The sequence below is a fragment of the Megascapheus bottae genome, chromosome 3 (genome assembly GCF_031878675.1).
Source record: "Megascapheus bottae isolate mThoBot1 chromosome 3, mThoBot2.hap1, whole genome shotgun sequence".
In the NCBI taxonomy this organism is placed as follows: domain Eukaryota; kingdom Metazoa; phylum Chordata; class Mammalia; order Rodentia; family Geomyidae; genus Megascapheus; species Megascapheus bottae.
In genome coordinates, this window is record NC_143511.1 from 24,303,377 (window position 1) to 24,316,103 (window position 12,727).

Below are 12,727 nucleotides of genomic sequence, written 5' to 3' on the forward strand. Positions count from 1 at the left end.
TTTTCCTAGAAGCTTTTCATTAGGAGTGGCTGTTAAATTCTATCAAATACTGTTTGGCAAAGGTTGTGTGTGTGTGTGTGTGTGTGTGTTAGACTGTTAAAATGGGGAATAAAAATATCTAATATCAAATTGCCCTTTTATCCATGGAATCCTAGCTGCTTTTTTGTTTGCTTGCAAAAACATTATTTTCCCTCACTAAGCAGCCTTGATGTTTTTTGGGGGGCGGGAGGAGGCTTTGGTCGTGGGACTTGAACTCTGGGCTTGGGCCCTGGGCACTGTTCCTGAGCTCTTCAGCCCCAACACCACTTCTGGTTTTCTGGTGGTTGATTGGAGCTAAGAATTTCACAGACTTTCCTGCCTGGGCTGACTTTGAACTGTGATCCTCAGATCTCAGCCTCCTGAAGTAGCTAGGATTACAGGCGTGAGCCACTGGTGCCCAGCTAGCTACAAGTTTCAATGGGCATTTTTAGTTATTCTGTAAAAGAGACCTAATTCTATTAGGTGTGTGTGTGTGTGTGTGTGTGTGTGTGTGTGTGTGTGTGTGTGTGTTGTGTCAAACCAGATTGGTTTATTTTTGCCGGAAGCAATGGACGTTTTTGATTCTTTTTTTTTTAACCTTCCTGCCTTGATGAAGGTTAAAACCTTCTAGGTCCTTGTTGAAAAGTTGGTGCTACTGAAGATGCATAGGTTGCCCATGAGGCTGGGCAGACTCAAGGGCTGAGTACATCCAGTGAGCAACCCCTGAGCCTACCGAGAACCTGACCCTTTTTGTCATAGATGGAAAATCAACCACTCAGCATCAAGTGGGGTGTTAGTCTACTTTCCATTACCATGACAAACCAAATACCTGAGAGAGAAATCAGCATACAGGAAAAAGGGTTTATTTTGGCTCAAGGTTGTAGAGGTTTCTGTCCTGGTTGTGTAGCTAGGTTGCTTCGGGCCTGTGGCAGCACGGTGTATCATGTCAGCAGCACAGGGTAGAGAAAGCTAGCTGCTCAGCACATGGCAACCCAGACCAGAAGTAAAAAGAGAGGAAGTGAACTAGGACCCAACATCTTCTTCAAAGACATGCCCCCATGACCTAACTTTCTCCCACTAGGCCCCGCCTTCTGCAAGTTCTACTACCTCTCAAACAGGCCATTATCTGGCCATGAAACCTTGAACACATTTAATGTAAATGATGAACATTTAAGATTTGAACCATAACATCTACTAATTTACCAGTAAAGAGGACATTCCTTCTCAAAAGCAGTTCTTTGCAGGCCAGTAAGCCTGTTCTATTTCTCTCTCTTATCAGCACATAGGGACAAGAGAATTTTGAAGCCTGATCTATCTTTGTAGAGAAAGCCATTTACACATTTTGTGCAGAGTTCAGTAGCCTTTTTGATAGAGTTTATTTTATTCTCTGAACAGAGTCTGTCAGTGTGAGGTGCTTAGCTCGTTGCTGAAAGGGGCGGGGAGTGGTGTATAAATAATGAGAACTCTGAGAAACTTGTGCTGTTAACAGCTCTGCTCCAGTAAGGCAGAGTTTATTGTGTCATTGCCTCTGGGTGTGTTTTCCTGTGAAGGCCAGAAATAAAGCATTGGCACAAGCTTATTTTTTTCTCTTAGGAGGATGGTAACTTTCATTAATACTAAAGATAAATAGAAGGCATCTCTAAGTGGCGTCACATGGTATGTTTAGTCTGAGGAAGGGTTGATCAACTCTTTTTGGACCTTTGCACTGAGTCAAAAGAGGGAAAGGAACTGATTGGGTTTCCCCCTGGTCTGTGAGATGGAGCTCAAGTCACAGTCTCATGGACTACAATCATATCTCTACTCTCTTCTTTCCCTATCTCCACCTCTGCTTTCTTTTTCTTCCTTCTTCCTCTCTTTTTTTCTCTCTCATTTCTTGAGACAGGATCATGCTATGTAGCCAAAAAAGAACTTGAACTTGTAAATCTCCTGCCTCAGCTTCCCAGGCTCATTAGGCAACATCCTCAGCTAGTTTATTTTCTTGCTGGTACCTAATTATTGTTTCTCATTAAGTATCACTGCAATATATCACACAGTAGGTTGTAAATGGCAGGGAGCAAAGCAATGTGTGTGCGTGCTGGGGGCTTGAACTCAGGGCCTGAACACTATCACTGAGTTTTTGCGCTCAAGATTAGTGCTTTACCACTTTGAACCACAGCTCCATTTCTAGCTTTTAGGTAGTTAATTGGAAGTAAAGAGTCTCATGAACTTTCTTCCTGGGCTGGTTTTGAACCACGATCCTCAGATATCAGCCTCATAAGTAGCTAGGATTATAGGTGTGAACCAATGGTATCTAGCTGGAGGAGATTTTTTTATTTGATTTGATTGTCGGGGTAATGAGGTTACAGTTACATTCATCAGGTAGTGGGTGCATTACTTCTCATATATTGATATCCCTTCTCATGTTTTTGTCCCTCCATCCCTTCCCAACCATCTTGTTTTCCCCTTTCCCTTCCCCATTGCAAATTAACAAATAAATGTTTACAATATACCAGGTAACAAAGTCAGATACAGTAACCACAGGAGAAAAACCATAAGGGGGAATAAAGAGAAGAGAAATAACATAGTACATTAAGAACAACAGGGAGAGTTTTTAAAGGGGAGGAAAGGATACTTCCCAAGCAAAATCCATCCTGCATACAAACATCAGTGGCTGTGACCATGCTTCTTATTTATAAAGTATCTCTCAGTGGGAAAGCACCATGGATTCCAACATGACTTGTGGTCTGTACACCTGACATTTTACACATTTTATTATGTGTCTGGCTTATGAAGACATCTAAATTTACAAATTCTCTGTACACCCTAATGTAGAAGTTTAAATCTTCTGGTTAAGATCAGCAGTCAGCTAACATTCTATAAAGTCAGTAGAAAATCCTCACTTTTGTGGGTCATACGTTCTTGATCACAACTGCCCAACACTGCTGTGGGGAAGAAAGAGCAGTTATACACAGTACATGAACCACAGTGAGTTATTTCCTATACAATTTAATATATTGAGGTAAAACGTTTTTTTTGTGTGTGTTTCAGTCCTGGCACTTGGACTCATGGCCTAGGTGTTTTCCCTAAGTATTTTTGCTCAAGACCAGAAATCTATCACTTGAGCTCCACTTTCAACTTTTGGGAAGTTCATTGGAGATAAGAGCCTTTCCTGTCTAGGATGGCTTCAAACTCCTAGATCTTAGCTTCCTGAGTAGCTAGGATTACAGGTCTAAGCCACCAGCAGGCTCTGGTCATGAAACTTTTCTTCAGCTTTCTCATGCCATAAGATATTCTTTTTTTTTTTAATTTATTTTTTCAACCATTTGGTCTTGGCTCATGGCGGGCAAATGGACTGTAGTTTACCACCAACCCCAGGTTTAGACAACTTTTGTCCAAAAGTACCTAATGCTTTTTCAGAGGATTCCAGAAGAATTAAAATGATCCCTGGGCTTTTATACTCGAAACTCACTTCCAAGCAGATCTTTGTTGTAGGCTAAGAAACTGTTAGCTTGAGTTATTCAGGCTAATTGAGTCTAACAAAGGCTGTTCTTGGCTCTTGATCTTATCCGTGGGTGTCTTTCCTTTCTCTCTGAAGCACTTCAGGGATGAAGATGCCAGATTAATGACAGCCTCCAATTAGAAGCCAGGAGAAAGATCACAGAGCGATGACGAGCCATACATTAGATTGGAGGAGAATTCTATAGGAATAAGCCCTGACTACATTCACCATCACTTTGTTTCTTTTTAACCTTTTGGTTTTTTTTTTTTGTTTTTGTTTTTTTGTTTTTACCTCTGAGCCTCAAGCTTGTTTAGCAGGCCACATTCACTATTATTGGAGCCATATACCCCTCCCCCCAACCATCTTGCTTTAGTTATTTTTCAGATTAGGTCTTGTGCTTTTGTCCTAGGTCAGCTTTGGGCTGCCATCATCTTAACTGCACCTTCCATATAGCCAGGATTACATTGCAATCATTGGAAGTCATGTGCCTAACACAGGTGGAATTCCTCTACAATTCTGGTGCACAGCAGAATGCTTCTCCAGTTTGTTTCCTCCACAGTGGACACAGGTCTCCTCAGATAAATCAGTTCCTCCTTCTTATAACTCAGTTGAACTATATGACCACAACTCCAGTAAACCACTTCGGACAGTTTTTGGCTCCTAATAAGCATGGGAAAACACCAAGTTCTGCCCTTTTTGGTGGAGTGGTGGTGGTGGTGGAGGGGAAAGGAGGTTGTTGGTAAGGCAAGTGTCCCTTTCTACCAAAGACTGGTCTTTCAAGTGCTAGGAAATACAGGAATGTGGCACCATGCTTAGCCTTTGTACAATTTTCTCACCCTGGTGAGAAAGAAGGGTCCAAGAAAGAGATTTTTCTTTCTCTTTGAAACTTATTCTTTAATTCTATTTTCTCATTATATTCTCACTGTGTTCTTTATATTCTTATATTCTTACTATATTTTTATGTTCTTACTATAAAAACATAAGAATATATTCTATTATTCTTACTATTCATGGTGAAATTCAATTCTAGAATACCTGAGAAGTCTTCTCTAGGATTTTTTGTCAGTCCTGGAACTTGAACTCAGGGCCTAGGCATTGTCCCTGAGCTTCTTTTGCTCAGGCTAGCTTTCTATCACTTGAGCCACAACGCCCATTTCAAGCTTTTTCTGTAGTACTGAGGAATGGAACCCAGGGCTTCATGTATGCTAGGCAAGCACTCTACCACTAAGTCATATTCCCAGCCCCTTCTTCAGGAATTTAGAACACCTACACAGTTTTTTGTTTGTCAGTCCTGGGGCATGAACTCAGGGCCCGAGCACTGTTCTTGGGCGTTCTCAAGGCTAGTGTTCTACCACTTGAGCCACAGCACCACTTTTGGCTTTTTCTATGTATGTGGTACTGAGGAATCAAAGCCAGGTCTTTGTGCCTGCTAGGCAAGCACTCTACCACTAGGCTAAATTCCTGGCCCTCTACATAGGTTTTGATTGATATGACAGACCTAGAGTACAAAAATAGTATGTACATCAGTATATGCACCCATACATGAACATGTCTATTTATACATGCACACATATACACATATGTACATGCATTTACGGACACCACTCACATTAGAGCATTAAACTTCAAGTCAAAAATATTCAGGAAAAGACTGGCTGTACAAATGTTTTTCCTTGCCATTATTCCCTAAACACTGCAGTAGAGCAGATATTTAAGTAGCACTGGGGCTGGGAGTATGCCCTAGTGGTAGAGTGCTTGTCTAGAACGCATGAAGACCTGGTTTCAATTCCTCATTACCACATACACAGAAAAAGCTGGATGTGGTGCTATGGCTCAAGTGGCAGAGCACTGGCCTTGAGCAAAAAGTGTCCAGGGACAGTGCCCAGCCCTGTGTTCAAATCCCATAACTGGCAAAAAATAAAATAAACAAAAAAAATAGCACTTGCCCTCAAGTATACTCTGTGAAATAGGTGGTAGGTATATAAGATCATTTAAAGTACATAAGTATAAGATGTACTTAGGCTATGTGTCTATATGCTACGCTGTTTTTTATGATGGACTTGAGCATCGCTGGGTCTTGGTACTCATGTTAACAGGAAGTCTTGGACCCTGCCCCCAACAGGGTGACTTATGTGAGCTTAGACAGTTAGTAAACACTGCAGCATGAGTAAGACAAAAATCATTTGTGACATTTTTCTTGCCTCAAGAAGCTCAGCCTTATTGGGGTCATGACAGGAGCTCAAAGTTCTGTCGCAGGGGGTACAGTGATGTTTATCCAATATAGGTTACAGAAGTACTGTTTTCTACTTCATGACTTTGTTGGATTTTTTTTTTAAAGCAAAAGCATCGCTGTTGTGTCTCTCTTACCCCCTACAGGAGCATCTTTGTCCACTCCTGCCCCTAGCCTCCAACCACCTTGAGGAGGGCCCAACATTCATTGGTTTGTTGTTCAGGCTAGGGCTGAGGGAAGGTTTATACTTCAGGTTGTATGTAGAGAAGCAGTTGTCAAAGATTTATTCATTTTACCATATTGGCCAAAACACTGCCTAGGTTGTCCTAAGCATTAGAGCCGTGCTTTGCTTAGAGAACAGCTTAACGTAGCCATGGATAGATGATCTCCAAGTTGGTAGAATGATTGATTTGGTTTGATTTTACTGTTGCATCTCATGAGCACAGGTGAAGACGGAAATGGGATTGAGGAAAAGAGAATTTCCCTATGACTTAGATGCATCCTGCTGGACGGTTCCCAGCTCCTGCAGCTTCCTGCTGGCAGATTCCAGGAAGACTGGAGCAGGAGTGAAAATAAAAATATTCGCTCCTCACATCATTCAAAGGCGTGTCTGGAGAGTTCTGTGGAAACGGGAGCTGTGGATCCTATGTCTACATCGCAGCTGACTTTGGCTGTGCTTGGAAAGGTGTAAAGTGTAGGCAGGCAGTTTCAGAGCAGGGTGTAGACAGGCGCAAGAGAGCAATTAAGGTTCTCATCTGAAGTGGCTTGTTCCATTCTTTTTCCCTTTTATATGTTTTCCATATTAGGGCATAGGCCTAATTATCCTTACCTTGGTCAGGATCTGGACCCTTTTTGATCAAGATCCTGAGCATATCTTCCGGGGCTGTGGGGAGAGGGGGCTGCTTAGCTACATTCTAACTAAATAAAGCAAGATCTTCCTTGTAGCTCAGCTTGACCTTGAATTTTATTTCTCATCCTCCAGAGTGCGAGGACTGCCAGCGTGCACCACCATGGTTCCGCTTTTGTGAGTTGTGTGATCCCGAGCAAGTAAATCTGACCATGCAAGACTCCATTTTCTCAGGTGTAACATATAGGTCATTCTTTCCAGAGTGTCCAGTGAGAATGCAGTGAGAGGATGCAGGAGCTCCCTCAGTGCACTCTCTGCACTGATTTGACTTAAGTTTTTGTGTTATAGTACTGTTTCTTCAGTTGGGAGGAGTATGGAATCCAATTGAATTGTTTACAAAAGAGAAGATTGGAGGAAGACATGGTAGCTGTCTTTGGGCATTTAATGACATAGAATGAGGCAGAGGTACTCCTCACTTTTCATGCTATGACACTAATGACTTAGAGTAGGATCCCTGTAGGAAGGCAGTTCACATCAATAAAGGTATGTGGCAATGATGCTTTGGCACTCAGCTGCCTCACCAGGTGCAGGGCTCCCTGGCACTGCATCTCTGACAGGCAGATCCCCAGCACTGGAAATCTCAAGGAGAAATGCCTATTGTAAGTGGGAGCTTGGTTGGACCAAAGGCCTCTCTTGTCTTCCTGTGTAAAATGCCAGGCACTTTAACAAAGGACTTAGCCTTTGGACTCTTGAAGAAACTCTTGAGGAAACGCCTGAAACCAGCAATTACAGAATAAAATCAGAAAATAATAATAATTTGTGAGAGGTCCACTAGGTGTGAACTACGAAGCTTATTTGCTTAGAGAAGATGGCTCTTGGTGACTTCCTCCCTACATAAAGTTTGCTAGGGCTGTTGTAACAAAGAGCCATAGACTGGTGGCTTAAACAACAGATATTTATGATTTCACAGTTCTGGAAGGTGGAAATTCAAGATCAGGGCTTCAGCTGTGTTGGTTCAGTCTGAAGCCTCTCTCCCTATAAAGGCTCCTTTCTCCCTGTCCTCCAAGGCACTTACCCAATTGCCTATCAGTGTATCTTAGGACACAGTCATTGGCTGAAGGCCTTACCAGTGATCTCATTTAACCCTACTTATCTTGTTCAAGATCTATTCATCAGGACATTTGTCCTAAGACCCTTTATATACCAAAATCTTTACATGTAATGTCTTGTACATAAAATGCAACTCTTTCAAATGTTTATTAGATTTAGCTATGTAAACACTATATTAATAGTCAGTCTCCTGTGAATATGGAAAATAATGACCAGACATTAGCACGTGACATGTTCAGCACAGAGACATTTCTTTCTTGGCATGTAGCTTAGTTGGAGTCAACCTGCCAGGAAAGCAGGAGGCTCTTGACTTCAAACCCCACACCCAATAAAACAAAACAAAACAAAAAAAAAGATTTAAAAATTTTTGTTATTTATTTTGTGTCAATACTGGGATTTGAACTCATGGCTCAGGAACTGTCCCTAACTTTTTCACTTTAGACTGATGCTTTACCACTTGAGCCACAATTCTGCTTTCTGGCTTTTTTCAGGGGTGGTTTATTGAAGAGTTTTCATGGACTTTCCTGCCCCAGAGCTGGCTTTGAACCTTGATCCTGAGATCTCAACTCCTAGAGTCCTTATAGTATCCAGCTTTGTTGTTTTTCATTTTGTTTTGTTTTTAAAGATTCTCGGAGACATTTTTCCTTGCATGAAGTTTTCCACCCAACCACAGATTGAACCCAGAGATATAAAACCAAGGGTACCAGCGCATGCTGAGGCACTGGGGGTCAGAGCTTCCAAAACCTTGCATTAGGGGAGGGGGTGATGGACGCAGTGTGGCCAGATGGCAGGCTCTGATGTGCTCTTGACCTGCATCTCCTGGCTCTCCCTGCAGGTGAGCGGCCCTTTCCCTGCACGTGGCCTGACTGCCTTAAAAAGTTCTCGCGTTCGGATGAGCTGACCCGCCACTACCGGACCCACACGGGGGAGAAGCAGTTCCGCTGTCCACTGTGCGAGAAGCGCTTCATGCGGAGTGACCACCTCACCAAGCACGCCCGGAGACACACCGAGTTCCATCCCAGCATGATCAAGCGACCGAAAAAGGCCCTGGCCAGCCCTTTGTGAGGAGCCACCCACAGCCAGCCAGGGAAGGACGGGGCCCAGAAAGACAAAACTACTCCCAGGAAACAAGACGGACAACATGGACATCCAGCCCCAGCAGAGGCTCTCTGGTCAATGATTTCTGATTTTTCCTCCTCCACCCCACACCGCCCCTACCCCTCAATCATTTTGTTTTAAAGAAGCACATGGAAGCCTAGGATCAAAGGCAAGCTCTGAGCCCCAGCTTTGACTAGGGGAAGGTAGGCAAATGCTTTTTTTGGGGGGGGTGATTTTTCTCCTTTTGTTTTCTTTTTGGGGTGGTAGGGGGTTTGGGGGAGAGGAACAAGGCAAGACTGGGGTCGCATTTTTACAGGATTCACACTGGTGTACATATGTCTGACTGGGTGAGTTGATCTGTGGCACTCACAGACACTCTGGACCCTTTATGCTTGCTGTCTCTCAGAATTGTTTTCTTCCTTTTTAATGTAATGATGAGTGTGCTTCAGTTTGTTTTTTAGCGAAAACCACTCTCTTAAATCACGTTAACTTTTTGAGATTAAAAAAAAAAGCAAAAACAAAAACAGACACAAAAATATCCACGAAAACAACAACTCCATAGCACAGCTGTCTTTATGCAAGCAAGAGCACACCTCTTTCCAGCATGGTCTGTCATCTAAAGACTTGAAAAGAAACCAAGTTACTCTCCATCACTGGGTAAGCAGAGTCTGACTTTGTACGAATCAAGGCAAACCATCAAAAAGTTAGGCTAAATCCAGAACTTATACACCTTGCTTTGTATGAATTGTACTTTTTGAACATAAGCTGCACTTTTATTTTTTAATGCAGAGGATGAATAAGTTAAATACATGTTTTGAGGATAGAAGCAGACATTCTATTTTGGCACCACGTCCTAATCTGCTTATTTTACACGTTTCCCTAAGAAATTGTGGTAGAGATGCAAGCGCGGAATATACTCAACACAAGCTAAAGAACAGGATGGGTCGTGTTTTTCAAAATACAGACAAAGAAAGTACGATTTGAACTCTATGAACTTGTCTGATGTTTCCTTATAACTCTGAATTCACAATACCACTAAGAGAGAGAAAGAGAACTCCCAACTCTGTTTTAATTGAATGGGTGCAGAACACTGACCAGGCTTAGAAATGCCTGTTTTGTTTTTTCCTTTTTTCTTTTCTTTTTTTTTTTTTTTTTTGAATGGGGAAGAGTGTTAATCTATCTCCAACTTCCACTGTCAGGTACAAGAGTTATTTCTAAGGAAAGGGAGCTGAAATATATATATATATATATATATACATATATATACACATATATATATGTGTATATATATGTGTATACATACATATATATACATGTATCAAAGGTGCCCCTAGAAGCAAAGGGAAAATACCACAGTGATTTCAGAGGAGACAGCAAAGTGGGTCCCTCTTAGTGACTGTGGGCAAATGAAATCACACCCCATCCAATAACCTCACCACCACAAGGTGAATGTAGGTGTCTACGAGGCCTGAACCACTACATCCATCCATACTATGCCATTCACTGAGAATTTCATTTTGATCTTTTTAACGCCAGAAATACAAACTGCGTTTTCGCAGTCTGAAACAATAACAGCAACAAATAAAAGAGAAAGAAAGAAAGAAAGAAGGAAGGAAGGAAAAGAAAAAAAACCTCAAATACAAGGAGTCAGTCGTGATCGTGGGGAAAATGTTTACATTTTTTTTTCTTCAGAAATAACACTTTCTGGCGATCAAAACAGGGAGCTAACGGTGCACTCTTGTAGACCCATGTGCTAACAAATACGTGGTGTAAATGCAGGGTGCTCCCTGTCCATGAGCTTCAGAATTTCATGGAATGCGTGCTCACTTTGCAGCAGAACCAGGGGCTCCTGCAGGGACAGGGGTCACAGTCGACTCCGACTTCCAATACAACAGCCATCACTACCACGGTGTTTTCCTTTTTTTTCTTTTTTGTTTAATCGATATAGTTCTATTAGTAGTTCTAACAAGAGAACTCCTTTTAACATTAGGAACTGGGAGCAGTCCATGGGCTAAAAACAAAAAAAAAAATTAAAAAAAATTAAAAACAAAAAAAAAAAGGAAAGTGTTTTCTCACGAGAAAACATGTCAGGAAAAATAAAGACCACTTTCTACCTCTGTTTCAGATTTTTGAAACGCTTATTTTAAACCAAATTTTAATTTCTGTGTCCAAAATAAGTTTTAAGGACATCTGTTCTTCCATACGAAATAGGTTAGGCTGCCTATTTCTGAGCTCATGGAAAGGCTCTGCTTAGGATGCTCTGCATGTTGCCTTTTTCCATGAGGAGTTTAGGGTTGCCTGGCAACTTGCTAACTTGTAAAAACAACAACAGAAACCAACAACTTCAGCTTTCCCCTCACAGAAAGGAAGGAAGAAAAACAAAGTAAGTCAGTGAAAGACAATCGTTTCAAGAGTAAATCTATCCGTGGCTTTTGTCAAATACTTAAATGCAGCAACTTGTTTTAAGAGAAAAAAATGCACAATTTACTTCCCAAAAGAGTTGCTACTTGCCTTTTCAAGCTGTGGACAGACATTTGATATTCTCTTATATGCTAGAGGAACGTGTAATGTATCAACTCAAGGCTTTTTATTCTTTGTGATAAATCCTGTTGTACAATATCACAAAAACAGGAACCAGCATTCTAATTAGATTTACTATGTCGTGATATGGTTCAAGTAGAACTACTAGAGTTCGTTGAACACTAAAACTATGAAATGATTACTTTTTATATTAAAAAGACCATGGATTTAACTTACGAAAAATCCAAATGCAGGATAGTAATTTTTGTTTACTTTTTTAACCAAACTGAAATTTTGAAAGATTATTACAGGTGTTTAAAAGAGAGAGAGAGAGAGAGAGAGAGAGAGAGAGAGAGAGAGAGAGAGAGAGAGAGAGAGAGAGAGAGAGAGAGAGAGAGAGAAGAGCTGTTTTATCTAATACTGTAAGTAGTTGCCATTTATGGAAAAAAAACATAATAGTTTTAGAGTTAAGATATCTCCTCTCCTTGGTTAGGAAAGAAGAAAGCCCTTCCCCTCTGTGGAATGTTGCCCTGGCCTTTTTTGCTCCACACCATGCTTCTTTTGAGAATTATCTTAGGTAGCTGTAATGACAAATCAATTAGTTTGTCAGTTTGCAAATAGACTTAGCACAGTACTCATAACTCTGGGTAGACTGAGATGTTCTTTCACAACAGATAAATGGTCTGTAACACTGTAAGATACCAATCTTTACAACTCTTTAATCAGTTTTATTTTTGTACAGTATTAGTGACCTAAGTTATTTTGCTGTCCTGTTTTTGTAAATCAAATGAAATTATAAGAGGATTCTGACAGTAGGGATTTTGTACATATGTATATATGTTGTCCAAATAAAAATAATAAATGATAAAGACTGAAATGTTGCAGCTGTTATGTGTTCTAAAGGGGTCATGGCTTTATGAATTTATGCTCATAGAGGTTTAGGAGGAGTGCAAAGGTAGTTTTATCCTGTACCTTTCGGTACATTCCATATTTGTATTAACTCACAATTATTTATTCACTCTTTCCAAAGCTGGCGGTGGGAGAGTGCAGTGGAACCCATTTGTATTATAAGGGCTGGAGGGGTGACTTAAGTGAAATCACTGTATTATGGCTGGAAGGGAATGATTTGGGGGGTTGCCAATTTTGGGGCTTGAACTTAGGACTTGGGTGCTGTCCCTAAACACTTTTTTTTTTTGCTTAAGGCTAGTGCTCTACCACTTGAGCCACGGCCCTACTTCTGAGTTTTTTTTTAGAAGTGTATTGGCGATAAGAGTCTCATAGACTTTCAAACTTTGGTCATCAGGTCTCAGCCTTCTAAGTAGCTAGGAATACAGGAGTGAATCACCAGTGCATAAATTTTTAGTGATGTAAGTTTATTTGTAACCTATGGGCTCTAAAGGAGTGTAATCGTATCACCTACTCATTT

At 41.1% G+C, this 12,727-nt stretch overlaps 1 protein-coding gene across 1 annotated transcript in view; it reads left to right on the forward strand.

The window, feature by feature from the left end:
- Positions 1-9,755, forward strand: part of Klf9 (KLF transcription factor 9) — a 28,212-nt gene extending 18,457 nt beyond the window's left edge. Inside the window, exon 2 of the mRNA XM_090329664.1 lies at positions 8,519-9,755. Within this exon, the coding sequence (XP_090185790.1) occupies positions 8,519-8,748 (230 nt within the window). The 3' untranslated portion in view covers positions 8,749-9,755. The remainder of the gene's footprint in view (positions 1-8,518) is intronic.
- Positions 9,756-12,727: the final 2,972 nt, after the last annotated feature.